The sequence below is a fragment of the Sorghum bicolor genome, chromosome 5, assembly GCF_000003195.3.
Source record: "Sorghum bicolor cultivar BTx623 chromosome 5, Sorghum_bicolor_NCBIv3, whole genome shotgun sequence".
Lineage (NCBI taxonomy): Eukaryota > Viridiplantae > Streptophyta > Magnoliopsida > Poales > Poaceae > Sorghum > Sorghum bicolor.
This window is the reverse complement of record NC_012874.2, coordinates 57,767,531-57,779,305: the sequence shown is the minus strand read 5'-3', so window position 1 is coordinate 57,779,305 and position 11,775 is coordinate 57,767,531. Positions and strand designations below refer to the sequence as shown.

At 48.8% G+C, this 11,775-nt stretch overlaps 1 protein-coding gene across 1 annotated transcript; it reads left to right on the top strand.

Annotated features, from left to right (window-relative positions):
- LOC110435969 lies at positions 2,741 to 8,613 on the top strand. The gene is made up of 5 exons (XM_021462089.1): positions 2,741 to 3,242; positions 3,540 to 3,965; positions 5,564 to 5,697; positions 6,943 to 7,011; positions 8,555 to 8,613. Exons 1-5 carry the CDS (start codon positions 2,866 to 2,868, stop codon positions 8,611 to 8,613), a joined length of 1,065 nt encoding a protein of 354 aa, XP_021317764.1. The 5' UTR covers positions 2,741 to 2,865.

Genomic DNA, 11,775 nt, shown 5'->3' with positions numbered 1-11,775 from the left:
GCCTTCTTCACCTCCCTCCGCGGCAAGTTCTACCTCGGCGGCCACGTTGACGGCTCTCTGGCACCTGCTCCCACCGATGCATCGTGGGTTGCTGCAGACTGCGCTGTTCGTGGATGGATCTACGGATCTGTCGCTGACGACGTCCTCGACCTCGCCATGGCTCCCGAGCAGACGGCTCGTGACCTATGGGTCGCGATCGCGGATCTGTTCCAGGCCAACAAGGCGCCACGTGCTGTCTTCCTTGCGGAACAGTTCCATTCAATGACACAGGGCGACCTCTCCATCGACCAGTTCTGTCAACGCATGAAGCAGACCGCTGATTCCCTCCGTGACGTCGGCCACACCATCCTCGACTCCCAGCTCGTGCTGAACCTTCTGCGTGGTCTCAACCGACGCTACTCCAGCACTGCCGACGACATTGTCAACAAGGACGTGCTGCCGTCCTTTGCTGTTGCTCGCAACATGCTCGTCCTCAAGGAGCTTCGCCTCGCCAACGAGTCCAAGGTGCAGACTGGTACTGCTCTGCTTGCAGGCCCTCCGTCATCGTCTACCTACACCAATGCATCCTGCCGCTCCTCCAACTCTGGTTCTCCCGCCGCCCCTCCTCAGCAGCGTGCGGGGAACTCAGGTTCTGGAGGGGGCGGCTCTTGTGGTGGTCGCAACAACAACAACCGCCGTGGTGGTCGCCGTGGCAATGGTCAGCAGAAGCAGCAAGCCAGCGGTCACCGGCAGCAGGCTGCCCAACCCGCTGGTCCATGGTTCTGCTTCAGCCCAGCTGCTTTCCAGACTGGGCAGCGCCCTGCCTGGTGCTCTCCTGGTGGTCCTGGCGTGCTCGGGCAAGCACCCCAGGCGCACACTGCCTTCGCGCCCCTGCAATACTCCATGTTGGCGCCCCCACCGCAGCAGCAGCAGTGGGATCCTACTGCCCTGGTTGCTGCCCTGAACCAGATGTCTATGAACCAAGGCGGCGCACCTTGGGTCATGGACACCGGCGCCACTGCCCACATGCACTCCCACGACGGTATCCTTACTTTCCGCTCCTCTCCTTCCTCCCCGTCCGTCATTGTCGGTGATGGAACCTCTCTCTCTGTCACTGGGCAGGGCAACTGCCTTCTCTCCACGCCTTCCTCCAACTTTGCACTAAATAATGTTCTTATTGTTCCATCCATTATTCGCAATCTCCTTTCCGTACGTCAGTTCACTCATGACAACAAGTGTTCTGTCGAATTTGACGCTCTTGGTTTTTCTGTTAAGGATCCTCGGACCAGTCGGGTGATGCTTCGCTGCAATAGCTCCGGCGACCTCTACACCTTCCCTGCCGCCTCCCATCAAGCTTATGCCACCTCATCCGATGTCGCCCTCCTGTGGCACGGTCGTCTGGGTCATCCTAGTCCAGCAGTTTTCACTCGCCTCCAGCATTTAGTCCCCTGTAATAAGAGTCTCACTAGCATCTGCCATGCCTGTCAGCTTGGCAAACATGTTCGTCTTCCTTTTAGTAGTTCCTCTTCATGTACCTCGGCTCCATTTGAACTACTGCACTGTGATGTTTGGACATCTCCTGTTTCTAGTGTTTCAGGCAATTCTTATTACCTGGTTATATTAGATGATTACACTCATTACTGCTGGACGTTTCCACTTAAGCGCAAGTCTGATGTTCATCAGCATCTAGTTCAGTTTTGTGCCTTTGCTCGCACCCAGTTCTCGCTGCCCGTTAAGTGCTTCCAAGCATATAACGGCACTGAATTTGTGAACAATGCCACAACAACCTTTCTCGCATCCAATGGGATCCTCCTTCGTCTTTCCTGCCCCTATACTTCAGCCCAGAATGGCAAGGCTGAACGTGTTTTGCGCACTCTCAACGATATAGTCCGCACTCTTCTTCTTCACTCCTCCATGCCTTCAGCCTATTGGGCTGAAGCCCTCGCCCTCACCACCTACCTCTTAAATCGCCGCCCGAGCTCTGCTGTCTCTGATGAGATTCCTTTTTCTCGCCTTTATGGACAGCCGCCTGATCTGTCCAATCTTCGTGTTTTCGGGTGTCTCTGCTATCCTAACCTTTCTGCCAACATTCCCCATAAGCTCGCACCACGTTCCTCTGCGTGTGTGTTCCTCGGCTACCCGACATCTCACAAAGGCTATCGCTGCCTTGATCTGTCCTCTCGTCGCGTCATCATATCTCGACATGTTGTGTTCGATGAGACCATTTTTCCTTTTTCAGCTAACACTGCAGGGCTCTCCTCTCCGGCGTCACTCGACTTCCTTGTCGATGACAGTGACGACCTTACGCCACTCCTTCAAGGTGTCACACCTCAGCCTGGCGGGCGTGGTTCTGTACCCCCGTCCGGCTCGCCGACTCCGCCTGGCGGGAGTGGTTTCGTGCCCCCGTCCGGCTCGCCGCCTCAGCCTGGCGGGCGTGGCTCCGTGCCCCCGTCCGGTTCTACGCCTCTTGATGACCCCGCCGTCATCTCCTGCGGCCGTGTGGTTCCAGTCGTTCCACCGACGTCACAGGTCCCGTCGGGGCGGTTCGGCAGGGTCTTCGTCCATCGTCCCAAGCCGCCGGCCACAGCAACTACTCCGACCGCGGGCACCACAGCCTGCGCTACTGGTGCCTCACCCGCTCCTGGTGCACAGCCAGGTGCCCCGCTGCAAACAGGTGACCTTGCTGCCCCTGGTGCACAGCCAGGTGCCCCACTGCCAGGAGGTCCGGCTGCAGCAATCCCACCTGCTGCTCGTGCTACTACAAGGCTGCAATCCGGTTCTATTCGTCCCGTTGACTACAGCAGCGCCTTCCTGTCTACCGCCGTCGCCTCGCCACTACCAGCTAACTATCGCAGTGCGCTAGCTGATCCGCAGTGGCGTGCTGCTATGGCGGAGGAATTTCAGGCTCTCGTTGATAACAACACCTGGCGCCTAGTTCCTCGTCCACCTCGCGCCAACATCGTCACTGGCAAGTGGATTTTCAAGCACAAGTATAATGCTGATGGTTCGCTTGCTCGGCACAAGGCTCGCTGGGTTGTCCGGGGTTTCTCTCAACAGTACGACGTCGACTACGATGAGACCTTCAGTCCAGTTGTTAAACCGGCCACCATCCGGGTTGTTCTCAGCATTGCTACCTCGCGCTCTTGGCCGATCCATCAGCTCGACGTGAAGAACGCCTTTCTTCATGGTCATCTTCAGGACACCGTCTACTGTCAGCAGCCACCAGGCTTCGTCGACCCTTCTGCTCCTGATCATGTTTGTTTGCTGCAGAGGTCTCTTTATGGTCTGAAACAGGCACCTCGAGCGTGGCACCAGCGGTTTGCCACGTATCTTCGACAGCTCGGGTTCCAGCCCTCGGCCTCTGATGCGTCTCTCTTTATTTATAAAGATAGAGATAGTGTCGCCTACCTGTTGCTCTACGTCGACGACATCGTCTTGACGGCCTCTTCTTCGGCACTCCTTCGTCGCATCACTGAGCGTCTTAGCTCAGAATTTGCGATGACGGATCTCGGCGCGCTTCACCACTTCCTCGGCATCTCCGTTACGCGCACGGCCGATGGTCTGTTCCTCTCCCAGCGACAGTATGCTGTTGAGCTTCTCCAGCGTGCTGGCATGTCAGAGTGCCATCCCACCACGACGCCTGTGGACTCTAAGTCCAAATTGTCCGCTGCTGATGGTCCTCCCATCGACGACCCTGCTTTCTACCGCAGCCTTGCTGGTGCGCTGCAGTATTTGACACTCACACGTCCAGACTTGGCATATGCAGTTCAGCAGATCTGCCTGTTCATGCATGATCCGCGGGAGCCGCATCTTGCTCTCGTCAAGCGCATTCTTCGCTATGTCAAGGGCACCCTTCCTCAAGGTCTGCATATTGGCACTGGTTGCTCTCTCACGGCGTACTCTGATGCGGACTGGGCTGGCTGTCCTGACTCCCGGCGCTCCACGTCAGGCTACTGTGTCTTCCTCGGTGACACGCTGGTGTCTTGGTCTTCCAAACGGCAGACCACTGTCTCCTGCTCTAGTGCCGAAGCGGAGTACCGAGCGGTTGCTCATGCAGTCGCCGAGTGCTGTTGGCTGTGCCAACTCCTTGTGACAACGTTAGCGCTGTATATATGACAGCTAACCCTGTTCATCATCGCCGGACCAAACATATTGAGATTGACATTCACTTCGTCCGAGAGAAGGTGGCTCTTGGCGAAATACGGGTCCTCCATGTACCGTCGTCTCATCAGTTCGCTGACATCATGACTAAGGGTCTTGCTGTATAGTTGTTCAGTGATTTTAGGTCCAGTCTGTGCGTCCGTGAATCTCCCGCTTCGACTGCGGGGGAGTGTTAGATATATGTATATCTAGGGGGTTAATTGTATATTGCTTACTTGTAACTCAAGTCATTATTGACTATATAATCAAAGCCACCCAACCCAAGGGGTATGAGGTGTTTGCCTTAATTCTGCATGCAGGGTCATATATTTTCTTATGATGTCAGGGTCCTACCTCTCAAATGCATGTGTCTATATATTTTCTTATGATGTGCAGTTCGAGAGTATCGTTGGTTAAGAAAAAAGATGGAACTTGGAGATTTTGTGTGGATTATAGGCATCTGAATGCCATCACAGTAAAAAACAAACATCCCTTACCCATTGTAGATGAACTACTTGATGAATTGTCTGGGGCTTGTTATTTTTCCAAATTGGATTGCAGGTCTGGTTATCATTAGATCAGAGTTAAGGAGGGGGATGAGCAGAAAACTGCCTTTAAAACTCATAGTGGCTTATTTGAGTTTAGGGTCACGCCATTTGGATTGACCAATGCTCCAGCAACTCTCCAAGCAGCAATGAACACCATTTTTGCTCCTCTGCTCAGGAAATGTGTTTTGGTATTCATGAATTACATTTTGGTCTATAGCAAATCATTGAATGAACATATTACTCATCTGGCTCAGGTGTTTCAGATCCTAAACACTAATCACTTCCTGTTAAAAAGTTCCAAATGTGTGTTTGCTGAGCAGTCCTTGGAATATTTGGGACACATAGTCTCAAGAATATTTGGGACACATAGTCTCAAAGGAAGGAGTAGCAACAGAACCATCAAAGGTTGAGGCAATTAATAATTGGCCTGTTCCTAAGACATTCAAGCAATTGAGGGGGTTTTTGGGTCTAACTGGTTACTATAGAAGATTCATAAGGAACTATGGATTAATTAGCAGACCTTTGACCCAGCTATTGAAGAAAGGAGTACAGTTTCAATGGACAAGCTCTACTCAAGAAGCTTTTGAGCTACTGAAATCTGCTCTGAGTTCAGCCCCAATATTGGCTATACCAAATTTTGCAGATACATTTATCATAGAGACTGATGCTAGTGACAAAGGGATGGGTGCAGTTTTAATGCAGCCAGGTCACCCAATTTCCTTTCTGAGTAAGGCTTTTTGTCCAAGGAATCAGGCATTATCCACTTATGAGAAGGAATGCTTAGCTTTGGTTATGGCTGTTGAGAAATGCAGAAGCTATTTACATGGTAGGGAATTCATTATTAGAACTGACCACCAAAGCCTGTTACATCTTACTGAACAAACTGTGAATTCTAGGTTACAACAGAAAGCCCTTTTGAAACTGATGGACTTACAGTACAAGATACAGTTCAAGAAGGGTGTTACTAATACAGCAGCTGGTGCTTTGTCAAGGATGCCTGAACAAGATACAATCTACTCTATTTCTATGAGTACCCCAGCCTGGTTAGAAAGGTTGCAACAGGGTTATGAAGAGAATGCTGAAGACAGACAATTGCTCACTGAGCTGGCAATAAGTTCAAGCAATGACAAAGGGTATACTTTGGTTGAGGGCATCATTAAGCATAAGGAGAGAGTGTGGGTTGGGAATAATACATTGGCACAACAACACATACTACAAGCTCTCCATGCTAGTGGATTGGGAGGACATTCTGGAATTCAAGCTACTTACCATAGGGTCAAAGCACTTTTTTCTTGGCCAAAGCTAACAAATTATGTTTAGAGCTGTACAGTTTGTCAGCAGGCTAAAGTGGAAGATAACAAGATACCAGGGCTGCTGCAACCTCTACCAACTCTAGAGTCTGCATGGTCCATTGTGAGTATGGACTTTATTGAAGGCTTGCCAAAAGCTGGGAAACATGATACTATACTGGTTGTTATAGATAAGTTCACCAAGTATGCACATTTTTTGGCCCTGTCTCATCCATATACAACATTGTCAGTTGCTCAGCTATATTTTAGTACTGTTTACAAATTACATGGGTTACCAAAGGCAATCATCTCGGACAGGGACGAAGTGTTCACCAGCACACTTTGGAAGGAATTGTTCAATCTATCTGATACCCAGTTATTGTTGAGCTCATCTTACCATCCACAGACTGATGGACAAACTGAAAGGTTAAATAAATGCTTAGAAGGTTTCCTCAGATGCTCAGTTCATGCTTGTCCCAAAGAATGGCCAAAGTGGTTATCTCTTGCTGAATATTGGTATAATACTAACTTCCATTCAGCTTTAGGGACAACTCCATTTGAGGTGTCATATGGCCATCCTCACAGAAGTCTGGGTCTCCCTGATCCTAATGCAGTATCCATCAGTGATCTGTCAGCATGGTTGACTGAGCGAAATTTGCTCAATAAATTGATTCAACAGTAGTTGCTTCGAGTCCAACAATGTATGAAGCACCAAGCAGATAAGAGAAGATCTGAGAGGGAATTTAAAGTTGGAGATATGGTCTATTTGAAGCTACAACCACATATTCAGTCATCAGTAGCGTCCAGATCAAATCAAAAACTCTCTTTCAGGTTCTTTAGGCCATTCAAGATCTTAGCACGAGTGGGTGCGGTGGCTTATAAATTGGAGTTACCACAGTCGGCACTCCTTCATCCGGTAGTGCATGTATCTCAGTTGAAGTTGCATATTCCTCCTAATACTTATGCTCATAAATCACTGGATGCAGTTGCTGCTGATCCTAGAGCTCCAGTTTTACCAATACAGGTATTGGATGTTCAGGACATATGGCTAGGAGGTAAGCTAAAACAAAGATTGCTGGTGTGTTGGGAGGTCAGCCTCCATCTATGGCGACTTGGGAAGATGCTGCTGACATGAAGAGAAGATTTCCCACAGCTTGGGGTCAAGATGTTGCTAAAGCAGGGGGTAATGTCATGACCAAGATAAGGCCCGTAAAGACATCCAGGAGAAGCACCAAGAGTGGCTAGTGTAGTCTATCGTGATGTGTGAGCTTGTATTCTGGGCTTGGCCCTAGTAGACGTAGGGGCTCGACCCATGTGAGGGGTTGGTGTCTTGCGACTGAATATAAGTCGCTGTAACAAACTGAGAAAGCTATCGAAGAACAGCATACTGGAACCGCCTAAGATCTCCCCTCTGTTCATCCTCGCAATACCGCTGTTCTTGCTTATCCTCTCCCAAACCCTGCTATTCCTCCCACAAATTTCATCCGATTCCCTTAACAATTACTCGCCATCGTTACATAGTTGGACTAAATTTCTACCTAATACTAGCCCAAGACTAACAGTTCTTAGGCTAAATCTGTCCCTAACGCTACCCCAAGCCTCAACCTCCTCTTGGGCCAGAGCCACCCCACGACCTAGCTCCCACCTCTCCCCTCTCCCTCTCCGTAGTCCGTACGGTAGTTATTAGGTGTTTTGATCTTCCACAAAAAAAAGTTATTAGGTGTTTTGATTTTTATTTTGTTGATCTAAAACAAAGGACATATGCATCTTCACAATTTTTAAGTAGATTGTAAAAAATAAGCATGATCCATTTTACTTGTATGTGACAGCATACTCTCGTAGTTTTCAAATTAAAATTCTTCCCATAATACTATAATTGAGTGTTAGGTTGTTTAGCCTCAAAATGGACTTAAGAGTCCAGAAAATATCTAAATTGATGGTTTGGAAAGTAGAATCTTGTCTTGTATTTCTTGGCATGCCTGTTCAGGTGAAATCCGAAGTTTCTTAATAAAACACATGCTCAAAATTAAGTTTAAATTCAAAAGTAAATTTGAAAGCATTTGAAACAAACTTTGGTAGACTTAGTGGCTGTTTGATACATCTTATAAGCTACTTGGGGCCATAACAAGCTGAAACTAACAACCACATGTACACTTTTTGCAGCTTATTCTCATGCTTATTTCCCATAACTCTCATTATTAATTAGTACTAAAAACATAAGTTAGGTCAAGTCTGCTTATTTTAATTGTGTTTTTACTGTATTTATTTATGTGGTTTATTTGGAAAGCACTTGTCAGAGAAACTATACCAAATGGCCTTAGTTTTGTTGTCTAATTATGTTGTTTGGATATTTATGCAAAAGGTTTTTTTTTAGCTATGCAAAAGGTTGAAGAATCAACCTTAGTTTGATCTAGCTCTTAACCTAGTTTCCTCACGTTGAATTCGACAACAGTTACATGTTGCCCCTGAGAAATGAAATCTGGCGAGGAATGCTCCGAAAAAAATATCAATTAAAAAGTCGTTCAGATGATACAATAATCGCTGTATTAGCAACTACAAGTCTACAACATTTTCTAATCTCTGTATTTTCCCTGACAGGTTTATTGAAGTACAACAAAATGTTACTGCTAGGTACAGCCAGCAATATCAAGCTTTGAATCAATCGAACATGACAGCCTTTGACTTTGAGTCACAACGTGCTCCTACAAATAGGGCAGCGATGCAGCACTGTGACGAGGAGCTGCTCCAAGCACTTGCCGTGGAAGATGTGGGAGCACCGGGGCCACGCCGCGAGACCGTGCAACAGCTTCTCCTGGCAGATGGCGCACACCTCCCCTTCAACGTTGAACCTCCTCCGATTAGCCGGTCGAGCAACTTCACCACCTGATGATGGCTCGTCGCAGCACACCGGCACCGGCAGGTGCTGCTCTAGACCGAAGTCCATGGGCGACGTGGCATCGTTCTCGCGTGCCAGCGCCGCAAGCGCCGCGCGCATACGCTCCATGCGCTCTGGCGTGCGGTCCTCACTCCGGAGCACGCCAAAGTCGACAGTGACCACGACGCGCATGGTCCGCGGTGGCATGTGCACTGGGAGCACAGCGACGAGGCTCGACCATAGCGCCTGGAGCTGCACGTAGTAGCGGTACGGGTAGAAGTTAGCTGCCAGTGCGGCGCCGACAAGGCGCAGCGAGCTCACTGGGTCGATGGCAGCAACGGGGAATGGGACAAGGTATCGGGGGTGATGAAGGTCCGTTCCAAAGTCATAAACGATTAGTCCACCGTTCTGGGTCCCCGAGAAGCGGGTGAGGCGGTAGTGCACCAGAATCACCCCACTTTCGTGGTTATCCTCGCCGCCGGTGCTTGCTTGTGTGGCGGACATGCGCATGAAGCCAGCCGCGCCCTGGAAGGAGGCGAACCGGGTCATCTGGCCTAGGAACATCAGAGGTTCTGCCACCAGATCTGTTTCACTCCTGGCCGCATCGCTGTCCCAAAACCTCACCTGATTGTCATGGTCTTCGATCTCGCTGCTGTCACTGTCACTGTCACTCGTGTCGACGTAAGCCTCGTTGCCCTCATTGTCGTCACCAAGAACCGAGCCGTACGATGATGCCGGCAGGGCAAGAATGGCATAGTCGTTGAAGCTAGCAGGCTCGTCATCGAACACATCGCCCACCGGCGGCACGGGCGGCACGGGCGGCAAGGGTGGCACGGCGACGACAGCGGGCTCCTCCGCGGGCAACGTCCTGCCTTGCGAAATCACGCGCTCCTCCTCCATTGTCTTGGCTTGACTGTCTAATCTACATATCATATTTATATTGACAACTAATCAGTTGGATTGTCTTTAATATGCAAAAAGAAAGTCGATAACCAGAACAGAATTCATGTGTGTTCTCACACTAATTGCAGTTGTGCCATTTACCGCTAACAACTGATAATATTCCAGATTCAGATTTATTCCTACACCAGTGAACATATATTGCAGATATATAGCTAGAGATTCCTAACCATATATAATAGGGTACAATAACATATATTTGACATTACACATGAATGCTTCATTACCATGAAGAAAAATGCAAAGGGATGTATTAATCACCTCTTAGGGTTTAAGGAAACTCCTTCCTTTGCCTTTCCTGTTCATCGACCTCTTGCAGCAGGATCTTCTTCTCCCCTTTGTGGCAGCAAACCTATAACGCCTCTTTAAATCAGCAGTGGATCTACTCTCCTCTTGTGGCCTCCAACTTGCTGTGTAAGGGGAGACGACGTCGTGAATGGATCGGCTTGAGCTGTGCCAGGGCCGACGTCGGGTGCAGTCGAAGGGGCCGGTGTCAGGTGTAGTCCGAGGGGATGGTGTCGCGTGTGGTCGGAGGGTGTGGCGGCGGCAGCGGACGAAGAGATGGGGAGGGGCAGAAGCGGTGGCGACGACAAGAGGATGCAGGCGAGGGGCGGCGATGGTAGATCTAGCTAAGGGGTAGCAGCGACGGATGCAGGTCAGGCCATGAGCGGGGGTAGGGGGTGGGACAGATGCAGCGGAGGGGCGGCGGCGGCGACTACAGTAGAGCCCGTGCCGAAGCTATAGAGGGCAGCGTCGGATGCAGCGGGAGGGGCTCGCACTTCATGGTCACAGGCGGCGGTGGGCAAATGGGCCTAGGGTTTGTGGGTTCTTTTATATACTTCCAATTCGTGGATGGGCCCACTAGAAAATAGCCTTGGATTTCTTCGTGCCAAGCCATCCCACGCGCATGAACAAGGACATGCTATTTTTCATTGTTTTCTAGGGACCGACGTCTCCTATCGGTAGCGGCGGCGATGACAAAGCAGATGCTAGTAAGGGGCATTGATGGTGGTGATGGCAGATCCAGCTCACAATTCTTATTGGTTCAGTCCAACCATCAAGAGTATCAAACATTTTCTAGACAGTTTAATCGAATTTTATGGTTTTTGGGAGCCAACAGGAGTCCTACAAATGTTTCCTATTGATTTTTTGAAGCCAACAAGAGTTATCATTATTCCTATCGGTTTCCTAAAAACCTTTATTGACGGTTGTTAAACTCAATCATAAGTCGTTAATATATCCTACATATATACTTAATTCCATCACCAAACATAGGTATATGGGTTTTAACTAATGAATTCTGTGAATTTTGGTCTATATGTGAATGCAAGAGAATTTATCTAGAAAATAGCTCTGGGACAGCTGTCGTGCACTCCGAATAGGCAAACTGACATCAACAAGTGATTCAACCCATGAAACATACGGAAAGCAACTCAAGACAGAGTCCAGGCCACATCACCGAAGGGGTGTTGGCATTTCTTAGTGCAATCACCAAGTGAATCCATTACCGGCAACGGCGCTAGAAATACCTAGCTAGTATTCCTTAGTACCACTACTAAGATTGAGTTAACCTTAGCAGTGCTACCAAGAAATACCAGACTGGCAGTCCTAAACATTATTACTCAGAAATGTAATTCCCTATGTCAGACTGCCAAGAAATCAGCGTCGTTGAGGTAGGCCCTGTTTGGTTGGCGTAGTTAAAACTTCAACTCTTGTCACATCGAATATTTGGATACATGTATGAAGTATTAAATATAGACTATATATGAAACTAAAAACATAACTAGAGAATAATTTTCAAGACGAATCTTTTAAACCTAATTAATCCATGATTGGACAATAATTGTCAAATAAAACAAAAATAAAAAATATTACCTATTAAACTTTAACACCTCTAACTAAACACGCCCTAAGGAGAGAGGCTCTAGGTGCAGTGGCGGCGGCCGCAGCGGGTTGTAAGGCCAGTCTCAATAGAAGTTTCATT